This window comes from Haliotis rubra, unplaced genomic scaffold (genome assembly GCF_003918875.1).
Source record: "Haliotis rubra isolate DU_JTF1 unplaced genomic scaffold, ASM391887v1 Scf151, whole genome shotgun sequence".
NCBI classification, from domain to species: Eukaryota; Metazoa; Mollusca; class Gastropoda; order Lepetellida; family Haliotidae; genus Haliotis; species Haliotis rubra.
Genome location: NW_025765459.1, coordinates 845,505 through 871,601, shown reverse-complemented (window position 1 = coordinate 871,601; position 26,097 = coordinate 845,505). Strand labels below are relative to the sequence as shown.

Below are 26,097 nucleotides of genomic sequence, written 5' to 3'. Positions count from 1 at the left end.
CGGTTTTTTGAGATAAAATACATTCAGATGTGGATGGGTAGTGTTATTAGATAAAATACATTCAATTGTGGATGGGTAGTTTTATTAGATAAAATACATTCAGGTATGTAGTTTTATTAGATAAAATACATTCAGGTGTGGACTGGTGGTTTTATGAGATAAAATACATTCAGGTGTGGATTGGTAGTTTTTATGTGAGATAAATACATTCAGATGTGGATTTCGGTAGTTTTAGATAAACACATTCAAGTAGTTTTTAGATAAAATACATTCAGATGTGGAGATAAAATACATTCAGGTGTAGACTGGTGGTTATGAAATAAAATACATTCAGGTGTAGACTGGTGTTTTATTAGAAAAAAATACATTCAGGTGTGGACAGGTGGTTCTATTCACGCACTGCTGATCATCATCTTGACTAACGGGCAGCTTCAGCTATTGGCAGTGAAATATTATTGCAACGCGATATCAATAACTCACGCCTTTCGTCGATTTCACAACGCCTTCATTCATAATTGATCACTCAGCGCGGTCTCCGTGTCACGTGACCTACGATCCAGGTATGGCGTCCCCTGATGCCATGGAGAATCGATACAGCTAGTTACCCGTCATACACGTGGAAATACAAAATGGCGACATAAAATGAAAACATTGTCTACCCTGTTCGTGAAGCACATGAGTTTTTACCTGTAAGGTGAGTTAATAATTGTCATGCCTTTATCCAATTGGCACACTATCTCACTGCAGACCCAGTGCGATATATCCTTAAGTAATACGAGCTGGAGGGAACGATTGTCCGTGAGAGCTTGAAATCTACAAAATGGATCTCACGTAGCATGTTCTTGATTACATTGCCTCAAATACACATCACGTTCTTGCAATGCATGCCCCGTGCATGATGGTTGCAAATAGCATGCATTATCGTAATCGCCGACTTCAGTCTTACGATACTCGGGGGAAATTAAACGGCGGTATTTATTGGAAGAGTAATTTGTGTTTGACCCGTATGTCGACAAGCTGCATTTCGAATCGGAGTTTTAGGTTTCATTCCAGTTCTCTTCAATTACATGTATGGACATGCCATGCATCAGTAATGTCGTTCTCGGATGCCCGGTTACTGCTGCTAAAGAGTTAGTACTCTAACACCAGGTATATTAACGCGGGTTCGAATCCCGGTTTAGCCTGATTTGTCGGCACCATATTCATGCCATGCATCAGTAATGTCGTCCTGCTGCTAAAGAGATAGTACGTTATAAAACAGCTGATCAGGTACATGAACATCAATATTGAACAAACTTTATTATGGAATCCGAGAAGGGACATTGTCGCGTTGTCGCATTGTCGCCCTCTCAAAAACAAGTAAAATGAGGCAAAATAAACCAAAACGCGACACGCGACACGCGACATTTCGCCCATTTGTCGCATTGTCGCGATGTCGCGTGTCGCGTTCTGAATAATATTTTTCTATTCCTCCAAAGGGCGACACGCGACATAGCGACAATTTTCAAGGTCAAAATATGTCGCGTTGTCGCATTGTCGCCCTATCTAAGATGTGTAAAAAGAAGCCTAAAAATTGACTAAAACGCGACACGCGACAATGCGACATTTTTTGTCGCGTGTCACGTTGTGGTTAATTTTGCCTCATTTTGCTTCTATTTGAGAGGGCGACAATGCGACAACGGGACAATGTCCCTTCCAGGATTCCATACTTTATGGATAACAACTTCTTTATTTCGTGAGTGCGACGTTTCGATACAGATTCGTGTACCGTTGTCAAGCAGGAATGATACATGAAGAGCAGGAGATGTATATATATATACTGAATGAAACAAAGAGTGAGTAAGTGAGTTTAGTTTTACGCCGCGCTCAGCATATTCCAGCTATATGGCGGCAGTCTGTAAATAATCGAGTCTGGACCAGACAATCCAGTCATCAACAGCATGAGCATCGATCTGCGCAATTGGGAACCGATGACATGTGTCAACCCAGTCACCCGATCCCGTTAGTGGCCTCTTACGACAAGCATGGGTTGCTGAAAACCAATATTCTAACCCGCACCTTCACGGGTAGCATGTAACAAAGAAAACAACATAACAACGGAACAACGAAACAACGGAACAACAATATTTATCGAAAAATCGCACTCACGAAATAAAGAAGTTGTTATCTATAGAGTTTGTTCAATATTGAACGTCCCAAACTTCTTAAATGCCACTCAACAAGGTACATTAACGCGGATTCGACTCCTGGTTTAGTGTGAGTATGTTTTGAGGTATGTCGGTACCATATGTACAACTTTAGGATTCTCTGTACTGCTTGACATTGATTAATGCAGAGACTAAGATTGCTTGTCATGTGTGTTTGTCTCATAAACAAAGCCTAAAATAGCAATCAGCTGTACACATAGTTTCTCCCCGTCAGCTGCAAGTAAGTAAGGAAATAGACAAAAATATAACGTAAAAAAGTTGATATTTGGAACTTGTAGTTTACCAGGACAAATATATTCTAGTATCGTGTAATTTTTGTTTCAGCTCGTTATATGTCGAAATTAACAAGGTCGGTGGATAGCCTAGTGGTTAAAGCGCCCGCTCGTCACGCCAAGGACCCGGGTTCGATTCTCCACATGGGTACAATGTGTGAAGCCCATTTTTGGAGCCCCCGTCGTGATATTGCTGGGATTTTTACAAAATTGGCTTTAAAACATACTCATTCACTTTTTTTAGAAAAAAAAGATGGTTTGGATTATATTTCCCTACTGACGCAGCATCACTTTGTTGTTCAAGATACACAGCTCTCGGTCGTCTTGGTGTCAGTCCTAATCAGCACCATGTTGGCTTTTGCCGTCGGGGCCCTCATCTTCTACAGGTAAGTTACGTCATATACTCATGTCACAAGATCCGCAACAATTAAATTTTGGCAGGAAATGGCTTCCAACAGCCCATGGTTGTGTTGCTAAATGTCATCGTATCCCAACTGTGGAGATCAATGAGAATGATGATAATCACTTGACTGTCTCGTCCAGACTCGAACAAGGATGTTATAAACTGAGCTATACTTATGTGACTCTCTGCGTTAAAAAATTAAGGCAATGAGAACGTTTCTTTTCTTATCTCTCTACCGACATGACCTAAACTGGAAGTACAAAGACATTTCCTTGAATGGAGCTTGAACCATTAGCTAGACTTTCTGGTGTGCCATCTGTTGTGAAAGTATGTGTTTTCATTAAACCCGAAACAATATGACTAGCTAGACGTGTAGGTGTTTGAATGGTAAGTGAGCTCAAAAATACTTATTTCATTGCTTTTTGGGGGTTGTTTAGGTCTTGTTGTTGGATTTTGTTTGTTGTAGTTTCACTTTCTTGTAACTTATGTTTTGTTTCGTTTTTATTTTGTTGTATTAAATTTATTTTGTTTTGTTTGTTTTTGTTTTTTGGGGGATGTTGGGTTTTTTGGGGGGTTCTTGTTGTTTTGTTGTGTGTGTGTGTCTTGTTATGTTTGTTTTTTGTTGTTTTTATAGGGGAGGGTATTATTTTGGGTTTTTGTGTTGTTTGTTTGTTTGTTTAGTTCTGGTTTGGGTTTGTTTTTTGTTTTGTTTGTTTTTGTTGTTTTTTGTTTGTTGGGGGATGGTATTTTTCTTTTTTCTATAGTCAATAGATTATACGAATGGACCTCATGTATGTCAACTGCTTGATAACCAAAAATGTAGAAGTATGTTTTATGTCATCCATGGCTTGGTTTCCTGGTTTCTCGGCGACGGATTTCCATGGATGATCCATGACACCTGATGGACTGATGGACTGATGGACATGATAAAGGACTGACTGAGTTTGGTTTTACGCCGCTTTTAGCAATATTCCAGCAACATCACGGCGGGGGACACCAGAAACTGGCTTCACACATTGTACCCATGTGGGGATTCGAACCCGGGTCTTCGGCGTGACGAGCCAACGCTTTAACCACTAGGCCACCCCACCGCCCCACATGATAAAGGAATGTGTTTTATAAAGGAATGTGTTTCTTCCCAGGTGGTGGCGAAACGAGCGAGATTTAAACAATATGAAGTGGAAGGTCCACTTCCTCGATCTCGACTTCAACTTCAGGAGACACAAACGGAAGGCAACGGTGTGGAATCTTCTTCATTTATCTGAAATAAGATTAATCTCATTTTAGAAAAAATAGGGAATTGCAAGCGACTAAATTCAGTTCTGAATTATATATAGTCCACTTCATATAATATCCACAGATGACCCCGTTCACCTTGCATTCGCTTTTCGCTGCCTACATATGAATACATATCGATTCGTTTAGTCTGTTTCGCGTTCCCTGAACTAAATTTATATTTATTCCTTTTGCCCAGTCGTTTCAGTAACATCAAATGAAGCGCTTCTAGAAAATCGGAATCTCTAATCTCCCCTGGGCCCCTTTTAATTCAAAGTTTGTTGTTTGTTTCTATCGAAATTATGTATTTTCTGAGACTAGGCATTAGCCTGTGATTCACTGACATGGGACCCGTTCTATAAAACGGTCTCGGTACTATGGTTATAGTTTAACGGAGCTCTGTGATAGTCGCCGTACTAAGGGCGTCTTTTAGCGGGAACCAGGGTTAGTATATGACTTTATTAATGCTTGGTCTTAATTCAGAGTAGATAATATGATGTTATGAGCAGGTACTAATGATTTTCCTGATAGTAGTAGCAGTAGTAGTAGTAGTAATTGTAGTAGTAGCAGTATTGTCAACAGTAATGGTAGTAGTAGTAGTAGTAGTCGTAGTAGTAGTATTGTCACTAGTGGTAGTAGTTGTACCAGTATTGTCACTACTACTACTACTACTAGTAATAGTAATAGTAGTAGTGGTAGTAGTAGTAGTAGTGGTAGTAGTAGTAGTAGTAGTAGTAGTAGTAGTAGTAGTAGTAGTAGTAGTAGTAGTAGTAGTAGTGGTAGTGGTAGTAGTAGTAGTAATAGTAGTAGTAATAGTAGTATTGTCAATAGTAATGGTAGTGGTAGCAGTAGTAGTAGAAACAGCAGCAACAGTAGTAGTAGTAGTAGTAGTAGTAGTAGTAGTAGTAGTAGTAGTAGTAGTAGTAGTAGTAGCAGTTATTGTTACTGTAGTATCGGCAGCAGCGGTAATAGCAGCGGTTGTTTTTTTTCTTCTCTCTGTAACTTCGTATAGTGTAATTTTAGCCTGTTGTACCCACGCTGGCTGTTGATACTGGCTCTTCAGTACGAGTTGGCCTTTAATCATTCTACAACTCCACCCAAACATGATGCCAGGACTACACCCCAATATGTAATACAGAACTATTGAACCTTGCTTCCAGCTTGGCAGCAAGCACGGAGACAACCACGTTGACAGAGACAGCGTCCACAGTGATGGTTCAGACGCCGTCGGAATGGCCAGCTCGGAACATCCATCCGTGGAGTCAGGGCTTGATGGCAGTGTCGCCTTCCATCAGTATACAACCATCGCCAAATATAAAGAGAACATTGTCGCAGTGAAGAAAATCTGGAAACAGCGTATTCAAACCGACAGGAAGTTAATGAAGCATATCAAAGAGGTAGAGAGAAGTTCAACATTTTCCACAAATTAAAAAATACATATATTTATCTCACGTGACAAAATTCAGTTAAAGTTATCTGCCATAAACATCTTCTCCTGAAATACCATTGAACCAATGGAGCTTGACCTTCACACACATGTACATGTTCTCGTAAATGGTGTAGCCTGAATTTTCAATATCGCTGCCACAACTATTTGAGTTCAAAATGTAATGGTGTTTTGTAAATGTGACGCTAGTCCTAGACGTGAACCACTTTGGTGATAACCATTGTATCGTGCTAACAGACCCAACGTGACGCGAGTCTAAGACGTGAACCACTTTGGCGATAACCATTGTATCGTGCTAACGGACCCAACGTGACACGAGTCCAAGGCGTGAACCACTTTGGCGATAACCATTGTATCGTGCTAACGGACCCAACGTGACGCGAGTCCAAGACGTGAACCACTTTGGTGATAACCAATGTATCGTGCTAACAGACCCAACGTGACGCGAGTCCATGACATGAATCACTTTGGTGATAACCATTGTATCGTGCTAACAGACCCAACGTGACGCGAGTCCAATGACGTGAAACCACGTTAACAGTGTGACGCGAGTGATGAATCACTTTGGTGATAACCATTGTATCGTGCTAACAGACCCAACGTGACGCGAGTCCAAGACGTGAACCACTTTGGTGATAACCATTGTATCGTGCTAACAGACCCAACGTGACGCGAGTCTAAGACGTGAACCACTTTGGCGATAACCATTGTATCGTGCTAACAGACCCAACGTGACGCGAGTCCAAGACGTGAACCACTTTGGTGATAACCATTGTATCGTGCTAACAGACCCAACGTGACGCGAGTCCAAGACGTGAACCACTTTGGTGATAACCATTACATCGTGCTAACAGACCCAACGTGACGCGAGTCCAAGACGTGAACCACTTTGGTGATAACCATTGTATCGTGCTAACAGACCCAACGTGACGCGAGTCTAAGACGTGAACCACTTTGGTGATAACCATTGTATCGTGCTAACAGACCCAACGTGATCGCAGACACAAGGCTGACACTATTGCCAGATATTTACACTTTCGTGAATACCATTAAGTAGTGTAACTGAGCCCAGGATCATAACCCGGAGCAGTCTGATACTGATAAAGAATTAATCATAATATATTTCCAGACGGTGTGTACAAATGCCATCTGAAGATGTCATGTGTTCTTTCAGATAATGATGCTGAAGCACAGCAACCTGACAACGTTTGTCGGCATCTGCATCGAGTCCCCTAACATCGTCATCCTGTGGGAGTACTGCAACAAGGGAAGCCTCAGTGTAGGTGGTCTGGTTTTGTGAGGATGGAGCGTCTGACACACACACACGCACACGTGGGTGGTCAGACTCGCTGACTTGGCTGACACATGTCATCGTATCCCAATTGCGTAAATCGATGCCCATGCTGTTGATCATTGGATTGTCTGGTCCAGACTTGATTATTTAGAGACCGCTGCAATATAGCTGGAACATTTCTGAAAGCGGCGTTAAACAACAACCAAGCCAAACAAACTTTTCTTTCATGAGTCAAACCTTTCCTTTTCAAACTACACGTCAGTTTTATCCGCAAGTGTTCTTCAAGATTCTTAACATCGAAATATACTTGTCAGGAATACTGACTGACTGAGTATGGTTTTACGCCGTTTTTAGCAATATTCCAGCAATATCACGGCGGGGGACACCAGAATTGGCTTCACAAATTGTACCCATGTGGGGAATCGAACCCGGGCCTTCGGCATGACGAGCGAACGCTTTAACCACTAGGCTACCCCACCGCCCCTTGTCAGGAATAATTGATTATAATTGCAAAACAATACGCCGTGTAGTAGCGTCTATAGCATATTGCATGACATGTGTCACTCTGAGAGTTTATCCTCCATTATCAAACCAACTACTGGTATCCATACCATGAACACTAAACAGATTTACCATCAAGTCAAAACTCTTGTACAAGTATTTGCGCAGAATATTCAAATTTGATAGCCTTAACCTGTGGTCACTACTAGGGGAGATTTATCAGAACGTATACCCTTGAGATTATTGAGGATGCCCCGTGGTTGCAGTAAGGGTATCTGACAAATACCCTGGACGAACTCGCAACCATATTTTTGTTGTAAAAACAACAAAACTGGCTGTCCAATAAAACTGCGAAAGACTTTCTTGGCTAAGATACAATTAGTGAGTGAATATGGTTTTATGCCGCCACTAGTAATATTCACTCAATATCACGGCGTAGGACACCAGAAATGGGCTTCAAACATTTTACCCGTGTGGGGAATCGAACCAGGTGTTTTACGTGACGAGCGAACACTTTAACCACTGGACTACCTCACAGCGCAAATGATGACAAATATGAAAGTTGTGACGTCACTTTCAAAACCAAGCAATGGCGGCGAATGGGTGATATTCATATTGCAGTAATGGAGAATGTAGGCTGTTGATTATTTTGGACATACCTTTACTGTGGAGTCGACCGCCTCCGTGGTGTAGTGGTTAGAGCGTCCGCCCGGAGAGCGGAAGGTCGCGGGTTCGATCCCCGACCGCGTCATACCAAAAATACGTTAAAATATGGTACTTGTTGGTCCCTGCCTGGCGCTCGGCATTAATGGGTACAACAAGGACTGGTCGGCTCGGAGTCAGTATAATGTGTCTGAGTGGGGTATTCATGCTTCACTGCAGCATGGTAACTCAGTGGGCTAGCACTATAAAACCAGCTTAAGTCTGGGCTAGTACAAGCAGCCGCACATACACATACTCATGCATGCACGTCGTCATATGAGCGAAATATTCTCAAGCACGACGTAAAAACCAATTTCACGTCACGTCACGTCACGTCACGTCACGTCACTGTGGTGTCTTCCTTCAGGACATCCTGGACAACTCCGACATGAAGCTAGACAGCATGTTCCAGTTCTCCATCGCCATCGACATCTGCTCGGTAAGGCTGTGGTGTATTTGCTGCTAAGTGTATGTACCCTCATTTCATTAAGTGATCTCAATGCCGCATCCATCTTATATTCTATGCTGGACAAAATAAGTTAGGGATATTGGTATTTTTATGATTGATTTTTTGTCAGTGTGTCAATGAATAAATAGATCATTATTCATAACTTCAAAATTTACATATATCCCTAACTGTTTTTGCCCAGTATATATTAACTCAGCATAAATGTTTTGTTGTCGCATTTAGACTTTAGAAATTTAGTGTTGATCTGGTGCGAAATAGGCACTGGCCCGCTAGCCCGTGGCTGGTAAAAATCCAGTCGGGCCAGTAAGTCTCCACAGTCACTGGCCCGACTGGCTAGGGGTCAGTTTGCACAGATATCACAATCTCTAACTTTTAAGTTATAATACACTTTTGTATCAAGCAAGATTATGGCCTGATAAAAATATTCATCATATTAGCAGCTCAACGATGAAACCCGTGTCATGTCAACAATATCTTATTCTCCTATATTTTTGTAGTCTTTTGCTTAGTTTCTACATTCAAATTTCGGGTTATTGATTTATTTTGCGGGCTAGTAACCTTCAGGTATAGCTGGCCCGACTGGCTAACAAAATTTGGAAACTATTTCGCGCACTAATGTTGATATGACCTTCAGGGGTGGTTCTTGCGCAATGGATTAATGAGATTTGATTCGTAATGTCATCGTATCCCAGGAAGCACAACCCATGCTTGTCGTTCACAAGAGGCGACTAACGGGATCGGGTGGTCAGGCTTGCTGACTTGGTTCACACATGTCATCGTATCCCAATTGCGTAGATCGATGCTCATGCTGTTGATCACTGGATTGTCTGGTCCAGACTCGATTATTTACACCGCCGCCATATAGTTGGACGTATTTTGAGTGCGGGTCGTAATAACAACGAAGCATCCAAACGTAATGTATACTATGTGAAGACCACTCTTATATTCCCCTCGAGATGACTGTGGTCAGACTTGGTGAACTGGCTGATTACATGTCACCATACCCCAATGGCTTCGTTGCTCATTATATCAATCACTGGCTTGTCTGTTCAAGACAGGATTATTTATAGGCCACCTTAAAATATTTAGTGTGGCGTCAAACATATACTCATGCCAACCCCTCTCCAATTAAAAAATTGAAGGGGGTGACAACCATTATTGGCATGAGTATATAAACGAACAAACGGTAAATTCTTTTCAACACAGGGACTTGAGTACCTCCACATGAGCTCCCTGAAATACCATGGTAACCTGACGTCATCAAACTGCCTGATTGACAGCCGATGGGTTTGTAAACTGACGGACTTCGGCCTGCGACCAATCAGAAAGGGAGAGAAGGATACATCCAACCAGGTGTCCGAAGACGACAGGTGTGAAAGTAGGTGAAACAATAAGACTATTTTTATAAGTATATTTTTACACCGCTTGTAGCAATTACAGAAATATCAGGGCGGGGAACACCAGAAATGAGCGTCACACATTGTGCCCATGTGGGGAATCGAACCTTGGTCTTCAGCGTGACGAGCGAACGCTTTAACCATTAGGCTACCCCACCGCCCCGACACAATAAGAGTATCTGTCGAAGAAAGCGGGTAATTGTGAGCAAACAGGATGTCTGTGAAGCACCATGGGCATCCTTTAAGCAACACAGGTCTGTGATGTAATACGTGTGTCTTTGAGGCAAAACCGATATGTGTGGAGGAATACCGATATCTATGAAGTAATGAGTATATTTGAAGCAACATAGATATCTGTGAAGCACCGATCTTGTCACACTTGGTTGACACATGTCATCGTATCCCAACGATGCTCGATGCTCATGCTGTCGGTCACTGGATTATCAGGTCCAGACTCGACTATTTACAGACCGACATATAGCTGGAATATTGTTGTGTACGGCGTTAAACAGCAAACAAACCCCTTTCATCAGGAAAGTATCATCAGTATCGAGACACGTTTGTTTTCAAAACTTTAGTTTGGACACACCTTTCATCCACAGAATGGGCAGTGGGGTAGTCTAGTGGTTAAAGCGTTCGCTTGTCACGCCGAAGACCTGGTTCTATTCCCCACATGGGTACAATGTGTGAAGTCAACTTCCAGTGTTCCCGGCATAATATTGCTGGAATATTGCTAAAAGCAGTATAAAAATAAGCTCACTCACTCACTCATCCACAGAGTTATTTTGGCTTGCACCGGAACTGCTGAGAACTTACCAATCAGAAAAAAGATTTACGCCCACGCAGCAGGGGGACGTCTTCGCCGTGGGCATCATCCTCAAAGAGATTCTATGTCTCACAAAGCCGTATGCTGAGGAGGTTAGGTTGACACCCAAAGGTAACTCGTATTCATATTTCATTTATGGCCTCATGTTCATCCTTGCTGAGGTCACAGATTTTCGTTTGGTTTGACTAAGTCATCCAAAGCTTACCACAGCCTCAAATTGGTGTGCTCGCCCAAATTCTAGATAACCAGTTCTGCATTTCCATAATTAGGTTGAAGGGTTAGTAAGAATTGGGGCATTGATAGTTAGGTTGAAATGCTGTATGACAACTGTCACTCGGATAGCCACTTCAACCTAACTATGGTCTCCTAATGTTATACAACCACTTCAACTTTACTTTGATCACACGAAGAGCCACGTCAACCTAACTATGGTCTCACTACCTTGCTAATCACTAGTTCAACATTAGACCACCGGAGAAGATCCGGTTTAGAATTGATCTTCAGTAACCCATGCTTGTCGTAAGAGGCGACTATCGGGATCGGGTGGTCAGGCTCGCTGACTTGATTGACACATATCATCGGTTCCAATTGCACAGATCGATGATCATGCTGTTGATCACTGGATTGTCTGGTCCAGACTCAACTATTACAGACCACCGCCGTATAGCTGGAATATTGCTGAGTGCGGCGTAAAACTAAACTCACTCACTCACTCAACGTTAGGTCATATTGTGATCAAAGTCACTTTTATTATATTGTTTGGGTGTGGGGATTCTTGTTACATTTTATTATACTGTATACGGACTATTCTCTTATGATATGATAATCCATGTTAAATGTAATGGATTATGATGAGACAGTCACATTGTCACGTATTATTCAGGATAAGACAGGCTTTCGCCCTTATCAACCTCAACTACGATTACACATGCATGACTCTTGTCAGATATCATCAAGCGGGTGGCCCACCCCACTGACCAGCTGATGAGACCGACCGTGGTGGAGACGCAGGACGAGTATGTGTCACTGAGACTTCCCTTTGTGAAGATGATACACTCATGCTGGGCAGAAGACCCGCAGTGTAGGCCGACCATCAGGAGGGTGTTGAAGAGACTCAACCGTCTCAACCCTTACAGGTGAGGCATTGTGATGGAATGGTTCTATAACTGGGTACCAGGTGGGAATCTGAATGTCAGCTTCGAGGCTACTATGAAAAGGGTGTTGAAGAGATTCAACTATCTCAACCCATACAGTTGAGGCCATGTGTCCTAATGGTTGTGTAGCTGGGTACCAGGTAGGAAATGGAAGCTGAGACTCAACCACCTCAACAGGTGAGGCCAGGTGGGTACCAGGTGGGAAATGGATTGTCAGGATTATCAGTTCTGAAATGACTCAACATTTACATGTGAAACTATGTAACGTACTGATTATCTAACTGGGTACCAGGTGGGAACTGGAAGCTATGAAATGTCATTTTGAAAGGGGCTTTTCCTTGCAGTCTAGTATGAGACATTGTTGAGTCAGTAGGGTACTGGCTACTAGTATGGGTGACTCATAGTTGTGGTTCAAATTTGATTTGGTCGGCAGGTCAACCAGTATGCTGGATAACATGTTGATGATGATGGAGCGCTACTCGAACCACCTAGAGGAACTGGTGGCAGACAGAACGGCCCAGCTGGAGGAGGAGAAGAGGAAGACGGACGCCCTGCTGTACAGCATGCTGCCACAGTACGTAGCCATTTTGTCCACAATAGCCATACGCAGGATACTCACGAAAATTGACGCCATTTTATCCACAATAGTCATACGCAAGATACTCACGAAAATTGTCGCCATTTTGTCCACAATAGCCATACGCAGGATACTCACGAAAATTGTCGCCATTTTGTCCACAATAGTCATACGCAGGATACTCACGAAAATTGTCGCCATTTTGTCCACAATAGTCATACGCAAGATACTCACGAAAATTGTCGCTATTTTGTCCATAATAGTCATACGCAGGATACTCACGAAAATCGTCGCCATTTTGTCCACAAAAAACACATGCTGCAGATGGATACTACCACCTCCTTTTCAACATGGTGAGTGAGTGGGTTTAGTTTCACGCCGATTTTAGCAATATTCCAGCAATATCACGAGGGGGGACACCAGAAATGAGCTTCACACATTGTACCCATGTGGGGAATCAAGCCTAGTCGGGTCAGTCTTCGGCGTGACGAGCGAATCTCTGGGAATATGGGCCAGTTATGCCACATTCAGGTTTCCTCAATCTCTGGTCTCCCTGGGGCTCCTTTTCAATTTAAATGGGCTTGTTTGTTACTACCAAACTTATATATATTCAGAGACTAAGCCTTAGTCTAAGTGTCCCCCGCCGTGATAAAGCTGGAATATTTCTAAAAGCGGTGTAAAACCCTACTCATTTACTCACTCACTAAAATTATTCAGTATTATGACTGTGACTTTCAGGAAAGTGGCAGACAACCTCAAAACCGGGAATTTGGTTCAAGCCGAGGCGTTCGAGTCTGTCACCATCTACTTCTCCGACGTCGTCAGCTTCACCGACCTCGCCAGCGAGAGCACGCCTATGGAGGTCAGTTGCTTCTGCTTATCCATGGATAGAACATACCTTGATATTATAAGTCCCATTACTAAACAATGTCACTCGCTAAAACCTCCCTTTCTCAATCTAATCGAATTTTAAGACAAAAAGGTCAACAAATCCTAGTATTATTTCCTTTTTACGAATCTGAGATGTAATTGTGCCCATGGGGACTGAGTGAGTTTAGTTTTACGTCGTATTTAACAATATTCCAGCAATATATGACGGCTGGGGACACCAGAAATGGGCTTCACATTTTGCAATGTGAGGAATCGAATCCGGGTCTTCAGCGTGATAAGCGAACGTTTTAACCACTAGGCCACCCCACCTCTCGCCCTTGTGGAAGTTTGGTCAGATGCATGTTTTGTACAATAGGCCAGGAGCATTATACACAAACAATAGGTAACATTGGAAAAAAATAGTAGAAAGCTGAATTTTTCAGGAAAGCTCAGAACATCATTGCCATGTACAAGATACAAAGTTCTGCAAATTCTACTTTGTGGCATTTCAAAATGGCCGCCAATTTTAAAATGGAGTAGTAGCTCCGATGACCAACAACCTTCTCACTCTGTGCTACAGTAATGTTACGATTCTCTGTTTGTCCAGATCGTGGACCTGCTGAATACACTATACACGCTGTTTGATGACACCATCAAGAATTTCGATGTTTACAAGGTAGGTAGTCTCCACAACAAGGAAAGTTGATTTACATTTTGTTTCAGGTAGGGTGGGTTGAACACACAGGGGTTCGAATCACTGTTTTGACAATAATTTTTTACAAATCTAGACTTTTACAATCATATATTGTTTTTATATGTTATGATTAACATATATTTCAAATTTGAACGAAATCAGTGAAGAAATAAAGAGTTTAGAAAATTCTACGGCTACTCTCAACATGTATTTTATATGTAATGAGTAAGTTTCCTGTGTGTAAAGAGAGTAACGGAGACAGAATAAAGTGCAGGTGAGCATCTCTAACCTTGCCTGCAAGAGGCTAAGTGTATGGTCATACCCACCACCGTCGGTTGATGTAGCAATGATAAAGTTGTAACAAATCTGAACGCAGAGTCGTCTGATATTAGGGCTGCGCAATATAACCGGTTTACCGGTATTTACCGGTACAGACATGAAATCGATACGTATTGCGATATGCTGATCGAAACCGGTATTTCAAATGCATTCGGAAAACTTCTTAACACTCAGCAATCTTCGGATATTAAGCATTAACTCCATTATAAGGATTTTGTTTTTTGTTTTAAAAAACCTCTAGCAATATATACATATTGCAGTACACATCGCAATATATGCTTTCGCATCGCGATATATCGCAATATGAAAATTCCCTGCAATACCCACCCCTATCTGATAAACCATGGTGTTACTGATGAGACAATGGTAATGACTGCTCCTATTCAGTACAGTTATAATTTGTCTCTAGGTTGAGACAATAGGCGATGCCTACATGATGGCGAGCGGAGTGCCGATACAAAATGGAGACCAGCACGTCATGGAGATGGCCGATGCATCTCTCAGTCTGCTGAAGGCGGTCCTCAGCTACGTCATTCCCCACAGACCTGAGAGGCAACTCAAGATCAGAATAGGTAAACACTCAATTATCAAGAATGTGTATGGAATGTGAGCTCCATGGTGCGCTGGAAACGTTTAAGATCACAGGGGCGTGTCACGCTTAGAAGGTCCTTTTATATAGTACTAGATTAGGGTCTATATACCTATATGTCTTTTCTAACGCTGTTTCTAAGCGTGACACGCCCCTGTGTTTAAGATTAATGTGCGGCTAGTGGTGTTCCGATGATCAAAAAATCGATCGAAAGAAGGATTAAAAATGAATATCGATTGTAAAAAAAAACATATTTTCGATTAATTGGAAATTCGTTTAACACACTTGAATGAAGTAAACTAGCGATTAAATTTGACGAATATTCACAAACAAACATGCACTCGACAGCGTAAAGCTATGCACATTGTAAAATTTTAACTACTTTTATTGTTTAATTACAATTCCAGTGTCTTTCTTGCATGCATGCATTTCATTGCATGACAGTATTACTTATAAGGAACATTTATCAGAAAAACTGGGGAAAAACCCTTCAACTTGGTGATTTCATTAAAAATGTATATATTTCGATTATAATCGATAATCGTTCACCACAATCCTCCGATAATCGATAGTGGATTTCGTTTCCGATTCCCAACACTATGTGCTGCATCAGGTTGGACTTTCTCAGGGGTGGAAATAACCCATTGCCCGACGTCCGAGTCCAGTGGGTTTTTTCTGTTGGGCAAGCAAATTTATATATCACACTGTACCGGTGTCCAGTTGACTTTCCAATGTTAATTATGTTGTTTATTTAAATAATCAGCAAGAAAACGGTCGGAATGGTGGAAAACTTATCGGGGCAATTGACTTTACACTGTACCGGAGTACACTATCAATTTTAAAGTTTTTTCCATCCCTGTTTCTCTAACATTGAACTTACTTTTATGTGACTTAAGTTCTGTTCAGTCGGGCTGTGGGACAAACGATGCCTCGGTACTGTTCAGGTTGTGTATTTCTGTAGGTATTCACACCAGGCCGATAGTGGCGGGGGTTGTAGGACAGACGATGCCAAGGTACTGTTCAGGTTGTGTATTTCTGTAGGTATTCACACCGGACCGATAGTGGCGGGGTTTGTAGGACAGACGATGCCAAGGTACTGTTCAGGTTGTGTGTTTCTGTAGGTATTCACACCGGACCGATAGTGGCGGGGTTTGTAGGACAGACGATGCCAAGGTACTGTTCAGGTTGTGTATTTCTGTAGGTATTCACACCGGACCGATAGTGGCGGGGTTTGTAGGACAGACGATGCCAAGGTACTGTTCAGGTTGTGTATTTCTGTAGGTATTCACACCGGACCGATAGTGGCTGGGTTTGTAGGACAGACGATGCCAAGGTACTGTTCAGGTTGTGTATTTCTGTAGGTATTCACACCGGACCGATAGTGGCGGGGTTTGTAGGACAGACGATGCCAAGGTACTGTTCAGGTTGTGTATTTCTGTAGGTATTCACACCGGACCGATAGTGGCGGGTGTTGTAGGACAGACGATGCCAAGGTACTGTTCAGGTTGTGTGTTTCTGTAGGTATTCACACCGGGCCTGTGGTGGCGGGGTTTGTAGGACAGACGATGCCAAGGTACTGTTCAGGTTGTGTGTTTCTGTAGGTATTCACACCGGGCCTGTGGTGGCGGGCTTTGTAGGACAGACGATGCCAAGGTACTGTTCAGGTTGTGTGTTTCTGTAGGTATTCACACCGGGCCTGTGGTGGCGGGGTTTGTAGGACAGACGATGCCAAGGTACTGTTCAGGTTGTGTGTTTCTGTAGGTATTCACACCGAACCTGTGGTGGCAGGGGTTGAAGGACAGACGATGCCAAGGTACTGTTCAGGTTGTGTGTTCCTGTAGGTATTCACACCGGGTCTGTGGTGGCGGGGTTTGTAGGACAGACGATGCCAAGGTACTGTTCAGGTTGTGTGTTTCTGTAGGTATTCACACCGGACCGATAGTGGCGGGGTTTGTAGGACAGACGATGCCAAGGTACTGTTCAGGTTGTGTATTTCTGTAGGTATTCACACCGGACCGATAGTGGCGGGGGTTGTAGGACAGACGATGCCAAGGTACTGTTCAGGTTGTGTATTTCTGTAGGTATTCACACCGGGCCGATAGTGGCTGGGTTTGTAGGACAGACGATGCCAAGGTACTGTTCAGGTTGTGTATTTCTGTAGGTATTCACACCGGACCGATAGTGGCTGGGTTTGTAGGACAGACGATGCCAAGGTACTGTTCAGGTTGTGTATTTCTGTAGGTATTCACACCGGACCGATAGTGGCGGGTGTTGTAGGACAGACGATGCCAAGGTACTGTTCAGGTTGTGTGTTTCTGTAGGTATTCACACCGGGCCTGTGGTGGCGGGGTTTGTAGGACAGACGATGCCAAGGTACTGTTCAGGTTGTGTGTTTCTGTAGGTATTCACACCGGACCGATAGTGGCGGGTGTTGTAGGACAGACGATGCCAAGGTACTGTTCAGGTTGTGTATTTCTGTAGGTATTCACAGCGGACCTGTGGTGGCGGGGTTTGTAGGGCAGACGATGCCAAGGTACTGTTCAGGTTGTGTGTTCCTGTAGGTATTCACACCAGACCTGTGGTGGCGGGGTATGTAGGACAGACGATGCCAAGGTACTGTTCAGGTTGTGTATTTCTGTAGGTATTCACACCAGACCTGTGGTGGCGGGGTTTGTAGGGCAGACGATGCCAAGGTACTGTTCAGGTTGTGTGTTTCTGTAGGTATTCACACCGGACCTGTGGTGGCGGGGGTTGTAGGACAGACGATGCCAAGGTACTGTTCAGGTTGTGTGTTTCTGTAGGTATTCACACCGGACCTGTGGTGGCGGGGGTTGTAGGAGAGACGGTGCCAAGGTACTGTTCAGGTTGTGTGTTTCTGTAGGTATTCACACCGGACCGATAGTGGCGGGGTTTGTAGGACAGACGATGCCAAGGTACTGTTCAGGTTGTGTGTTTCTGTAGGTATTCACACCGGACCGATAGTGGCGGGGTTTGTAGGACAGACGATGCCAAGGTACTGTTCAGGTTGTGTATTTCTGTAGGTATTCACACCAGACCTGTGGTGGCGGGGTTTGTAGGGCAGACGATGCCAAGGTACTGTTCAGGTTGTGTGTTCCTGTAGGTATTCACACCGGACCGATAGTGGCGGGGTTTGTAGGACAGACGATGCCAAGGTACTGTTCAGGTTGTGTGTTTCTGTAGGTATTCACACCGGACCGATAGTGGCGGGGTTTGTAGGACAGACGATGCCAAGGTACTGTTCAGGTTGTGTGTTTCTGTAGGTATTCACACCGGACCGATAGTGGCGGGGTTTGTAGGACAGACGATGCCAAGGTACTGTTCAGGTTGTGTGTTTCTGTAGGTATTCACACCGGGTCTGTGGTGGCGGGGTTTGTAGGACAGACGATGCCAAGGTACTGTTCAGGTTGTGTGTTTCTGTAGGTATTCACACCGGACCTGTGGTGGCGGGGTTTGTAGGACAGACGATGCCAAGGTACTGTTCAGGTTGTGTGTTTCTGTAGGTATTCACACCGGACCTGTGGTGGCGGGGGTTGTAGGACAGACGATGCCAAGGTACTGCCTGTTCGGAGATACGGTCAATACAGCGTCCAGAATGGAGTCCAATGGAATGCGTGAGTACTTCCTTTTTCAGAAAGGTACATTAGAATAACATCTCATCCATCATCGGGATCATATATGTGTATATATGATGGTTCCCGTTGTCATGAAGTGAGTGAGTGAGTTTAGTTTTACGCCGCACTCAGCAATATTCCAGCTATATGGGGGCGGTCAGTAAATAATCGTAAATATATCTAGCGACCAACAGCATGAGCATCGATCTGCGCAATTGGAACCGGTGACATGTGTCAACCAAGCCATCGAGCCTGACCACCCGATCCCGTTAGTCGCCTCTTACGACAAGCATGGGTTAGTGAAGGTTCATTCTAACCGGTACCTTCACGGGTGCCGCTGTCATGGATGACAAGGAAGGTCAACACTCTTAAATTGGTTCCTAAAAGATCTAACTGGTTTTACAGCCATGGGTATTTTCCCTATGGTTAAACCGGGGACGGTGGGGTAGCCCAGTGGTTAAAGCGTTCGCTCGTCACGCTGAATGCCCGGGTTCGATTCCACACATGGGTACATTGTGTGAAGCCCATTTCAGGTGTCCCCCGCCGTGATATTGCTGGAATATTGCTATAACTAACTCACTCACTCACTATGGTTAGATGTGTAAAGGGTATTAATAGTTTTGTTTCTTTATTTAATTTTGGGTTGTTTAAAGCTGCAACCAGCAATATTCCAGCTATATGACGCGGTCTGTAAATAATCGAGTCGGGACCAGACAATCCAGTGATCAACAGCTTGAGCATGTGTCAACCAAGTCAGCGAGCCTGACCACCCGATCCCAAAAGTCGTCTCTTACGACAGGCATGGGTTGCTGAAGACCAATTCTAACCCGGATCTTCACGTGTAGGGTATTATTATTACAGCTTTATACATTTACCCGTTCCAGCTCTGAAGATACACCTGAGTGGGTCATCCGCTGCACTTCTGAAGAAGAACCCACTCTATGATGTGGTTGAAAGGGGAAAGGTAGAGATTAAGGTAACCCAACCTCTGAACTTAATAATAAACAAAACATAAAAATACCTTATCGTACCATTCTGCATATAAACAGCAGAATGTATAATTCACCCATTAAATCAGAATCTCCTCAACAAGGGTATTGTCCTACGTTTGTTTAATGTTTTTGATTTTGTGGGTTTTTTTTGTTTGTTTGTTTTGTGTTTTGTTTGGGGAGGCTTTTTGTTTTGTTTTGTTATGTTTTGATTTGTTTTTTTTCCTTGGGGGAGGGGTGGGGGGTTTGTTTTGTTCGTTTTTAGGGGTTTTATTTGTTTTATTGTAGCTATCATAAAGTTTTTTATTTGTATTGTTTTGTTTTGATTGTTTTGCCTTTTGTTTTGTTTTGGGTTTGTTTGTTTATTTGTTTGTTTGGGGTTTTTGGGGGTGTTTTGGTTGTTGTAGTTTTGGTTTGGTTTTTGGGGTTGTTTGTTGTTGTTTTGTTTTGTTGTTGTTTGGGGGTTTTGAGGGTGGGGTTGGGGGTGGGGAGGGGCATAACCCCGCATTCAACAGTATTACAGCTACATGGCTGCAGTCAGTAAATAATCGATGAGGTGTCAACCAAGTCAGTGAGCCTGACCTCCTGGTCCTGTTAGTCGCTTTATTTACGACAAGCACGAGTTGCTTAAGGCCAATTCTAACCAGGATCATCACGGGTATTGTCGTACTACAACTGTGATCTGTTAAAATATGCGAGTTACGGACATCTTGGTGGAATGTAGCACTTTTCAGAAGGTAGTCATTAACACCACTGGTATCGTTAAATGTTCACAGTCCTTATTTTGGCGATGAATAGTTCAGAGTTGGCATCTTAATCAACTGTCAAAGTTTAATATCTGTGTTTTTTATCCGAAGGGTAAAGGAAGACTATGCACCTTCTGGCTGATGGGAAAGACGGGGTTGTTCAAAGTTCCGACCGACTCCCAGAACACGTCAGTTGCCAGTGACCATAAAGAACCGGAAACAGTGTTTCACGGCGACGTCACTCCCTCCATCGCTAACTCCCCAACCTCGGACACAACAGCAGCAGGATCAGCTGCCATCCACTAATCCCAAGGGGCATCAAATTGTCCTGAGGAAACCAAGACATGAAAGAGGTACAGATCCATCTTTATTTGCCAAGAAACTTCATCCCGAAAGAAGCCATGCATCATTTTTGGACACAGCCAAGTTGTGAACCATGTGTATCATTCATTGATGAAATATTTATTTTCAGTTTATTTGCATAGTTCTGTCCTGTAGAAACTGCGGTATTAAGGTACCACTTGTCTGGCTCTTCATCTCTGTACTTCATCCAGCTACCGGATACATCTGCATGGGCGGATCCAGGAATTTTGAAAGGGAGGTGTGTGTGTGTGTGTGTGTGTGTGTGTGTGCGTGCGTGCGTGCGTGCGTGTGCGTGTGTGTGTGTGGTTCAAACCCCCTGAACCCCCAAACAAATCTTCAATGTGGTCTTAAGTCATTTTCAAAAGAGAGGGGGTTCGAACCCCACCTCCCCACCCTTCTGGATCCGCCAATGCATCTGTGTTTTGCTTTTGATGGAAAAATGACGCGTGCCTTATATGCTGTTCATTCAGAATGATAGATCATTATTACACTATATGCTAGAGAGTTATGCACATTTTGTTTAGATGTTCGCCATTCACCTTTGAGAATCACACGAAGACATTGACATAAGCCTGATGCTTTCACATTTTCACATTCAAATATTTATTCTGAGACTTATTGAGTACACTGGTAAATGAGAGAGCGAGTTGTGAATGTTTTCACACAAAAATAAGCTTTTTAATTATTTATTATCATTTATTATAGGATATTTATATAGCGCACATATCCATGCAACTAGTACATGCTCAAGGCGCTGGTATTTTTTAAGCGTAGTGCACTAAACCACTTTTTAAAGTTTGCGTTCTCAGATGGTCAGTCTTTCAAGAAAACAACCCCCTAGGGCAATGGAAACTTTCTTTATCACATCTGCAGTGTTTCAGCAAAGTCGTACCTCAAACATATTTTGTTTAAAGCTGTACTCAGCAACATTCCAGCAACATTATTATTATTATTATTATTATTATGACATGATACTTATATAGCGCACATATCCAGGCAACTAGTGCTTGCTCAAGGCGCTAATATGTTTTTCCCTCGATCATTGGATGTCAATCTCAATGGCACATCGTATTATCAATCTCAACTCCCTGGGGAGTATACAACTCTTGCAGCCACTAGGCGCACCGAGTTATTCTGGCTTTCTCATCCTAACGAGGTACATTACAGTGAGATACGGATAAACTTTGTGGATGAACAGCTTGTCTTTTCTATTCAGGTACGATATGGCTGAAATATTGCCGATGTGACTTAAAATCTTAATCTTTAATCAGGTGATGCGACGTTTCGATACAGATTCTTGTATCACTGCCAGGCAGGTTGCCAGTCAGGGCCCCGTTTCACAAAGCTCTCGTAAGCCAAAGATCTCGTACCTCTCCTCGAAGCATTCCTACCTCCTATACTGACTGACTGAGTTTGGTTTTACGCCGCTTTTAGCAATATTCCAGCAACATCACGGCGGGGGACACCAGAAAGGACCTCCTATACTGTAACATTGACTTACGATTGTCGTAGCGCTACGAGAGATTTGTGAAACGGGGCCCAGGAATACGATACAATAATCTGTCTCGAAACGACGCATCACCTGAATAAAGAAGTTGTTCATCCTAAAGTTTGTCCATATCTGAATCTCCAACTTCTAAAAATGCCATTCAATGAAGTTACATTGCACTGGTATGAAAATAATCGAATATGGACCAGACAATCCAGTGACTGACATCATGTACTAGAAAATGGGAAATGATGACATACACATTAACCTAATCACCAATCCATTTAGTCGCCTCTTACCACAAGCATCGGTTGCTGAAGACCAGTTCTAAATAGGATCTTCTGGCCCCGATTTCTCGAAACAAACTTAAGTCTGAGTTTTGACTTAAGTTAAAGTTTTTTTCTTAAATTTGAGAAAACGCAGGAAAACGTTTTTCCCAGAATGAACTGAAATCGATATTAAACTCAAACATAGTAGACAATTTGAGTTTAGTGGATAGATGACTTAAGTTTGTATGGGCTTTTCTATTTTAAAAATACAGTTGAGTTAAAAATTCAGCTGTTTCAATTTGTCAAACTCAGTTTAAAATTTGAGTAAAAACTTAAGTTTGCTTCGAGAAATCGGGGCCTGGGGTCACAAAAACAACTAATACATTAATAATGGATTTTTTTGCTCTTAAACAACTTAGAGTAAGAGTATCAGATATTGTTTTAAAACCGGTAAGTAAGCATTAAAAAGATGTCACTGTAATTATCATTTTGTTATTTGATAATACATGATTAGACAACTGACAATGTCGGTAACATGTTACTTTCCATAAACAACACCCATCATGTTGGTTTTACAGGGGTGGAAATAACTTTAAAATTGCTAGCTACTCGGTACAGTGGCACATGTAAAATCACTTGCCCTGATAATTGTTCCACTATACCGGCCGTTTTCTTGTTGATTTTTTAAAATAAACAACATAATTAACATTGGAAAGTCAACTAAACACTGGTACAGTGTGATATACAAATTTGCTTGCCCTACAGAAAAACACTGGACTCGGACGTCGGGCAATGGGTTATTTCCACCCCTGAAGTTTTAATAATACTCTTTTCAAAACAACCATTATCTGAGACTTTGAAATGATCATTTCTATTATTTATTAGCGTGATACAACAGCTAAATAACCATCATGTATCAATTCTAGACTTGTAATTGAACAGTATTCCAGTAATATCAGGTTTTGTTGGCTTGATGTCGGAGGGAAGGTAGAACTGACACAGACCTTTCCCACTTTGGTGAAAACCATAAGCACGGGTATGGTCCTTGAAGCATAATCAGGGTGAGCCAGGACTTGAATGCACACAATCCTGGAATGCCAAAGGGAGGCAACTCTGTACAGCAAACAGCACCACCTCAAACAAGGGTGCCACCAGGGTGCCATCATCATATGATGATCACTTAAATTATCCAAAATATCTGATTACCAAAGATGGCTTCTCCATGTTGTAAGTTCACTCTTTGCATATTAGTATTCATTTTGCATTGGATATTTGTAGCTGACATTTTTATCAATTAATCAATCTGATCACAGAGGCCCAGATAAGCTGCGTATCCGGGTAGAATACGCATAGAATTACACATTGAAAAATAATTGTTGCGTACCAATTACGCATTTAAAATGTTAGATACGCAGAGAGTCTAAAACAAATGCGTACGGAATATATTTATAAAAATCGCTTGCGTAATGAAAAAGACATCGATTGCTATCAAGTTGTACTGTTAGTATAGGACTAGTGTTGTACTGTCAGTATAAGATGAGTGATTGTTTATGAAATCATTTCCATTATATTTAAGTTGGTTTTGATTAGGTATGACATAAGGCAGAACATACTGCTTAGTAAACTTACTCAATGGCATATACTTCGGTGAGTAAAATGACTGAAATAAGCACATATTTGAAAGCAGTGGGTAACAGAAAAAGAAATACCCACTCAACATTCATAATACCCACTCCACAAAAATACAGTGGGTACAGTACCCACATGAGCTAAATCTTATCTGGAGCTCTGTGGTCATAACAGAAATATAAACTCAAAATATATTGTAAAGATAACTCTCCACCCTTTGAGAATAAGGACACACACGTGCTTAATTCTGGACTGATGAAAGTCTTTAAATGGCATTTGAAAGTGATACACATGATGATCTCTCAATGAAGGAAAGGAATGCACTTTGTCGCATGTTTCCTCATAATAATAATAATAATAATAATGTGTCAATTTATATAGCGCCAAACTCCACACTAGGTATGCTCATAGCGCTAACAATCAAGGCACAGCACATTATTACCCCAGATAACCCAAGCTGCCTGTTAGGCGCTAGAAGGTTATAGTCATATGACTTTTTTCCACCGGGTACCCATTTTCCTGCTGGGTGAACAGAGACAATTTTGAACAAACTCACTGGCCTAAGGTGAGACAACATGTGTCACATGTGCTTCGTTGTGGGGCAGGACTTAAGTCCTAGAAACTATCAGGAGTCAAGCTGCCAAACACGGTCACCCATCCAAGGACTCTCCGAGCTCGATGCTGCTTAACTTCACCGACTTGTGACCTGAGCTTTGAGCACAGGACCACGAGCCACCACGCGTACTCATACTACAGACATTAACATCCACATATTGGCATCATATCTAAACTTCTTATTAACAATTTTCTTGAATTCACTCTGTTTATTTTCATATTTCATATTGACTTGGAAATCATGAGAATGTCTGTATCTAATACAGTGGAATCTGTCTAAACCGGCACTCGTCAGGACTGAAAAAATAATCCGGTTTAGACAGCATGCCAGATTGTAGAGATGACACGATTACCTGCAACTAGAACTGAACAATTACTTCACACACTGACAATAAAAGACAAAGATTTGAGCTCATATTCACTTTTATTCATATATGTGGACATGCTGATTTTTCAATAAATGTTTACAGCTGTTTATTGTTGGACGCCATGAACAAATCTCATAAAGATGGTGAGTACTGTGAGAATTATTGAGTACTCAGTGTTCACCATCAGTGGCTTTCTGTTACTTTTATATGTTGAAATAAATATTTCTGGGTAATTATTGTTATAAAACTGTTTTCCATCTACTTGAGGAGTTGTGTAGTTTTTCAACAATCTCGATGATATTTGGCACAAAATAGATCACCATGCTTCTATAATCCGACAACATCATAAAGCAGAACAATAAAAATATATATCGTAACAATTATCATGTAACAATCAGATCAACAAAATACAATACAACAATCAAGGAAGCTGCATCACATTTTGCAAAAGGCACACATGAGATTTAAAAGCACAATTTCACACATTTTCGACAATATATTTGGCTTATATTATATATATTGGGGCATATGCACTCACTTTAGCTTCCTATTGATGCACATAGGATATTCTTCATAAAGTGGTCCTTTATTCATTATAAGATTATCACACAGAGCAATTCAAAACCTGGGAAGAAACTTGAAAAATAAAGGATCACTTGTAATTTCATCTGTTCCCTTTTTTCTTTCCCTCAGTATATTTTTGTTTTTAAAAAAAACTACATTGTATGGTGAGCATACACAAGATAACAAAGCATAACATAGCATATTGTTTTTCTCCTGCATCTGTAGCCTGCAAACAAACATCTAGTGATTTTATTTGCATTCATGAAATCACTTTTCAATCCATACATATATAACTGATTGAGATACACTAATTGTTTCCAGACTAGATCATTTAAAGCTCTGTTACAAGAGCCCTGTAAATAGGTTGATCTGAGCATCCAATTACTGTATAGGTATGAAAGGAAGTAAGGTATGGTT

General features: G+C 42.1%; 1 protein-coding gene across 1 annotated transcript; it reads left to right on the top strand.

The window, feature by feature from the left end:
- The first annotated feature begins 601 nt into the window (after positions 1 to 601).
- Positions 602 to 20,859, top strand: LOC124270336 (atrial natriuretic peptide receptor 1-like). Its single transcript, XM_046705384.1, has 17 exons — positions 602 to 694; positions 2,784 to 2,865; positions 4,025 to 4,121; positions 5,318 to 5,554; positions 6,779 to 6,883; positions 8,469 to 8,540; positions 9,777 to 9,948; positions 10,746 to 10,904; positions 11,740 to 11,929; positions 12,381 to 12,521; positions 13,263 to 13,386; positions 14,002 to 14,070; positions 14,837 to 14,999; positions 17,738 to 17,800; positions 18,538 to 18,648; positions 19,533 to 19,624; positions 20,495 to 20,859. Exons 2-17 carry the CDS (start codon positions 2,828 to 2,830, stop codon positions 20,687 to 20,689), a joined length of 2,028 nt encoding a protein of 675 aa, XP_046561340.1. The 5' UTR covers positions 602 to 694; positions 2,784 to 2,827; the 3' UTR covers positions 20,690 to 20,859.
- The last annotated feature ends 5,238 nt before the right edge of the window (positions 20,860 to 26,097 follow it).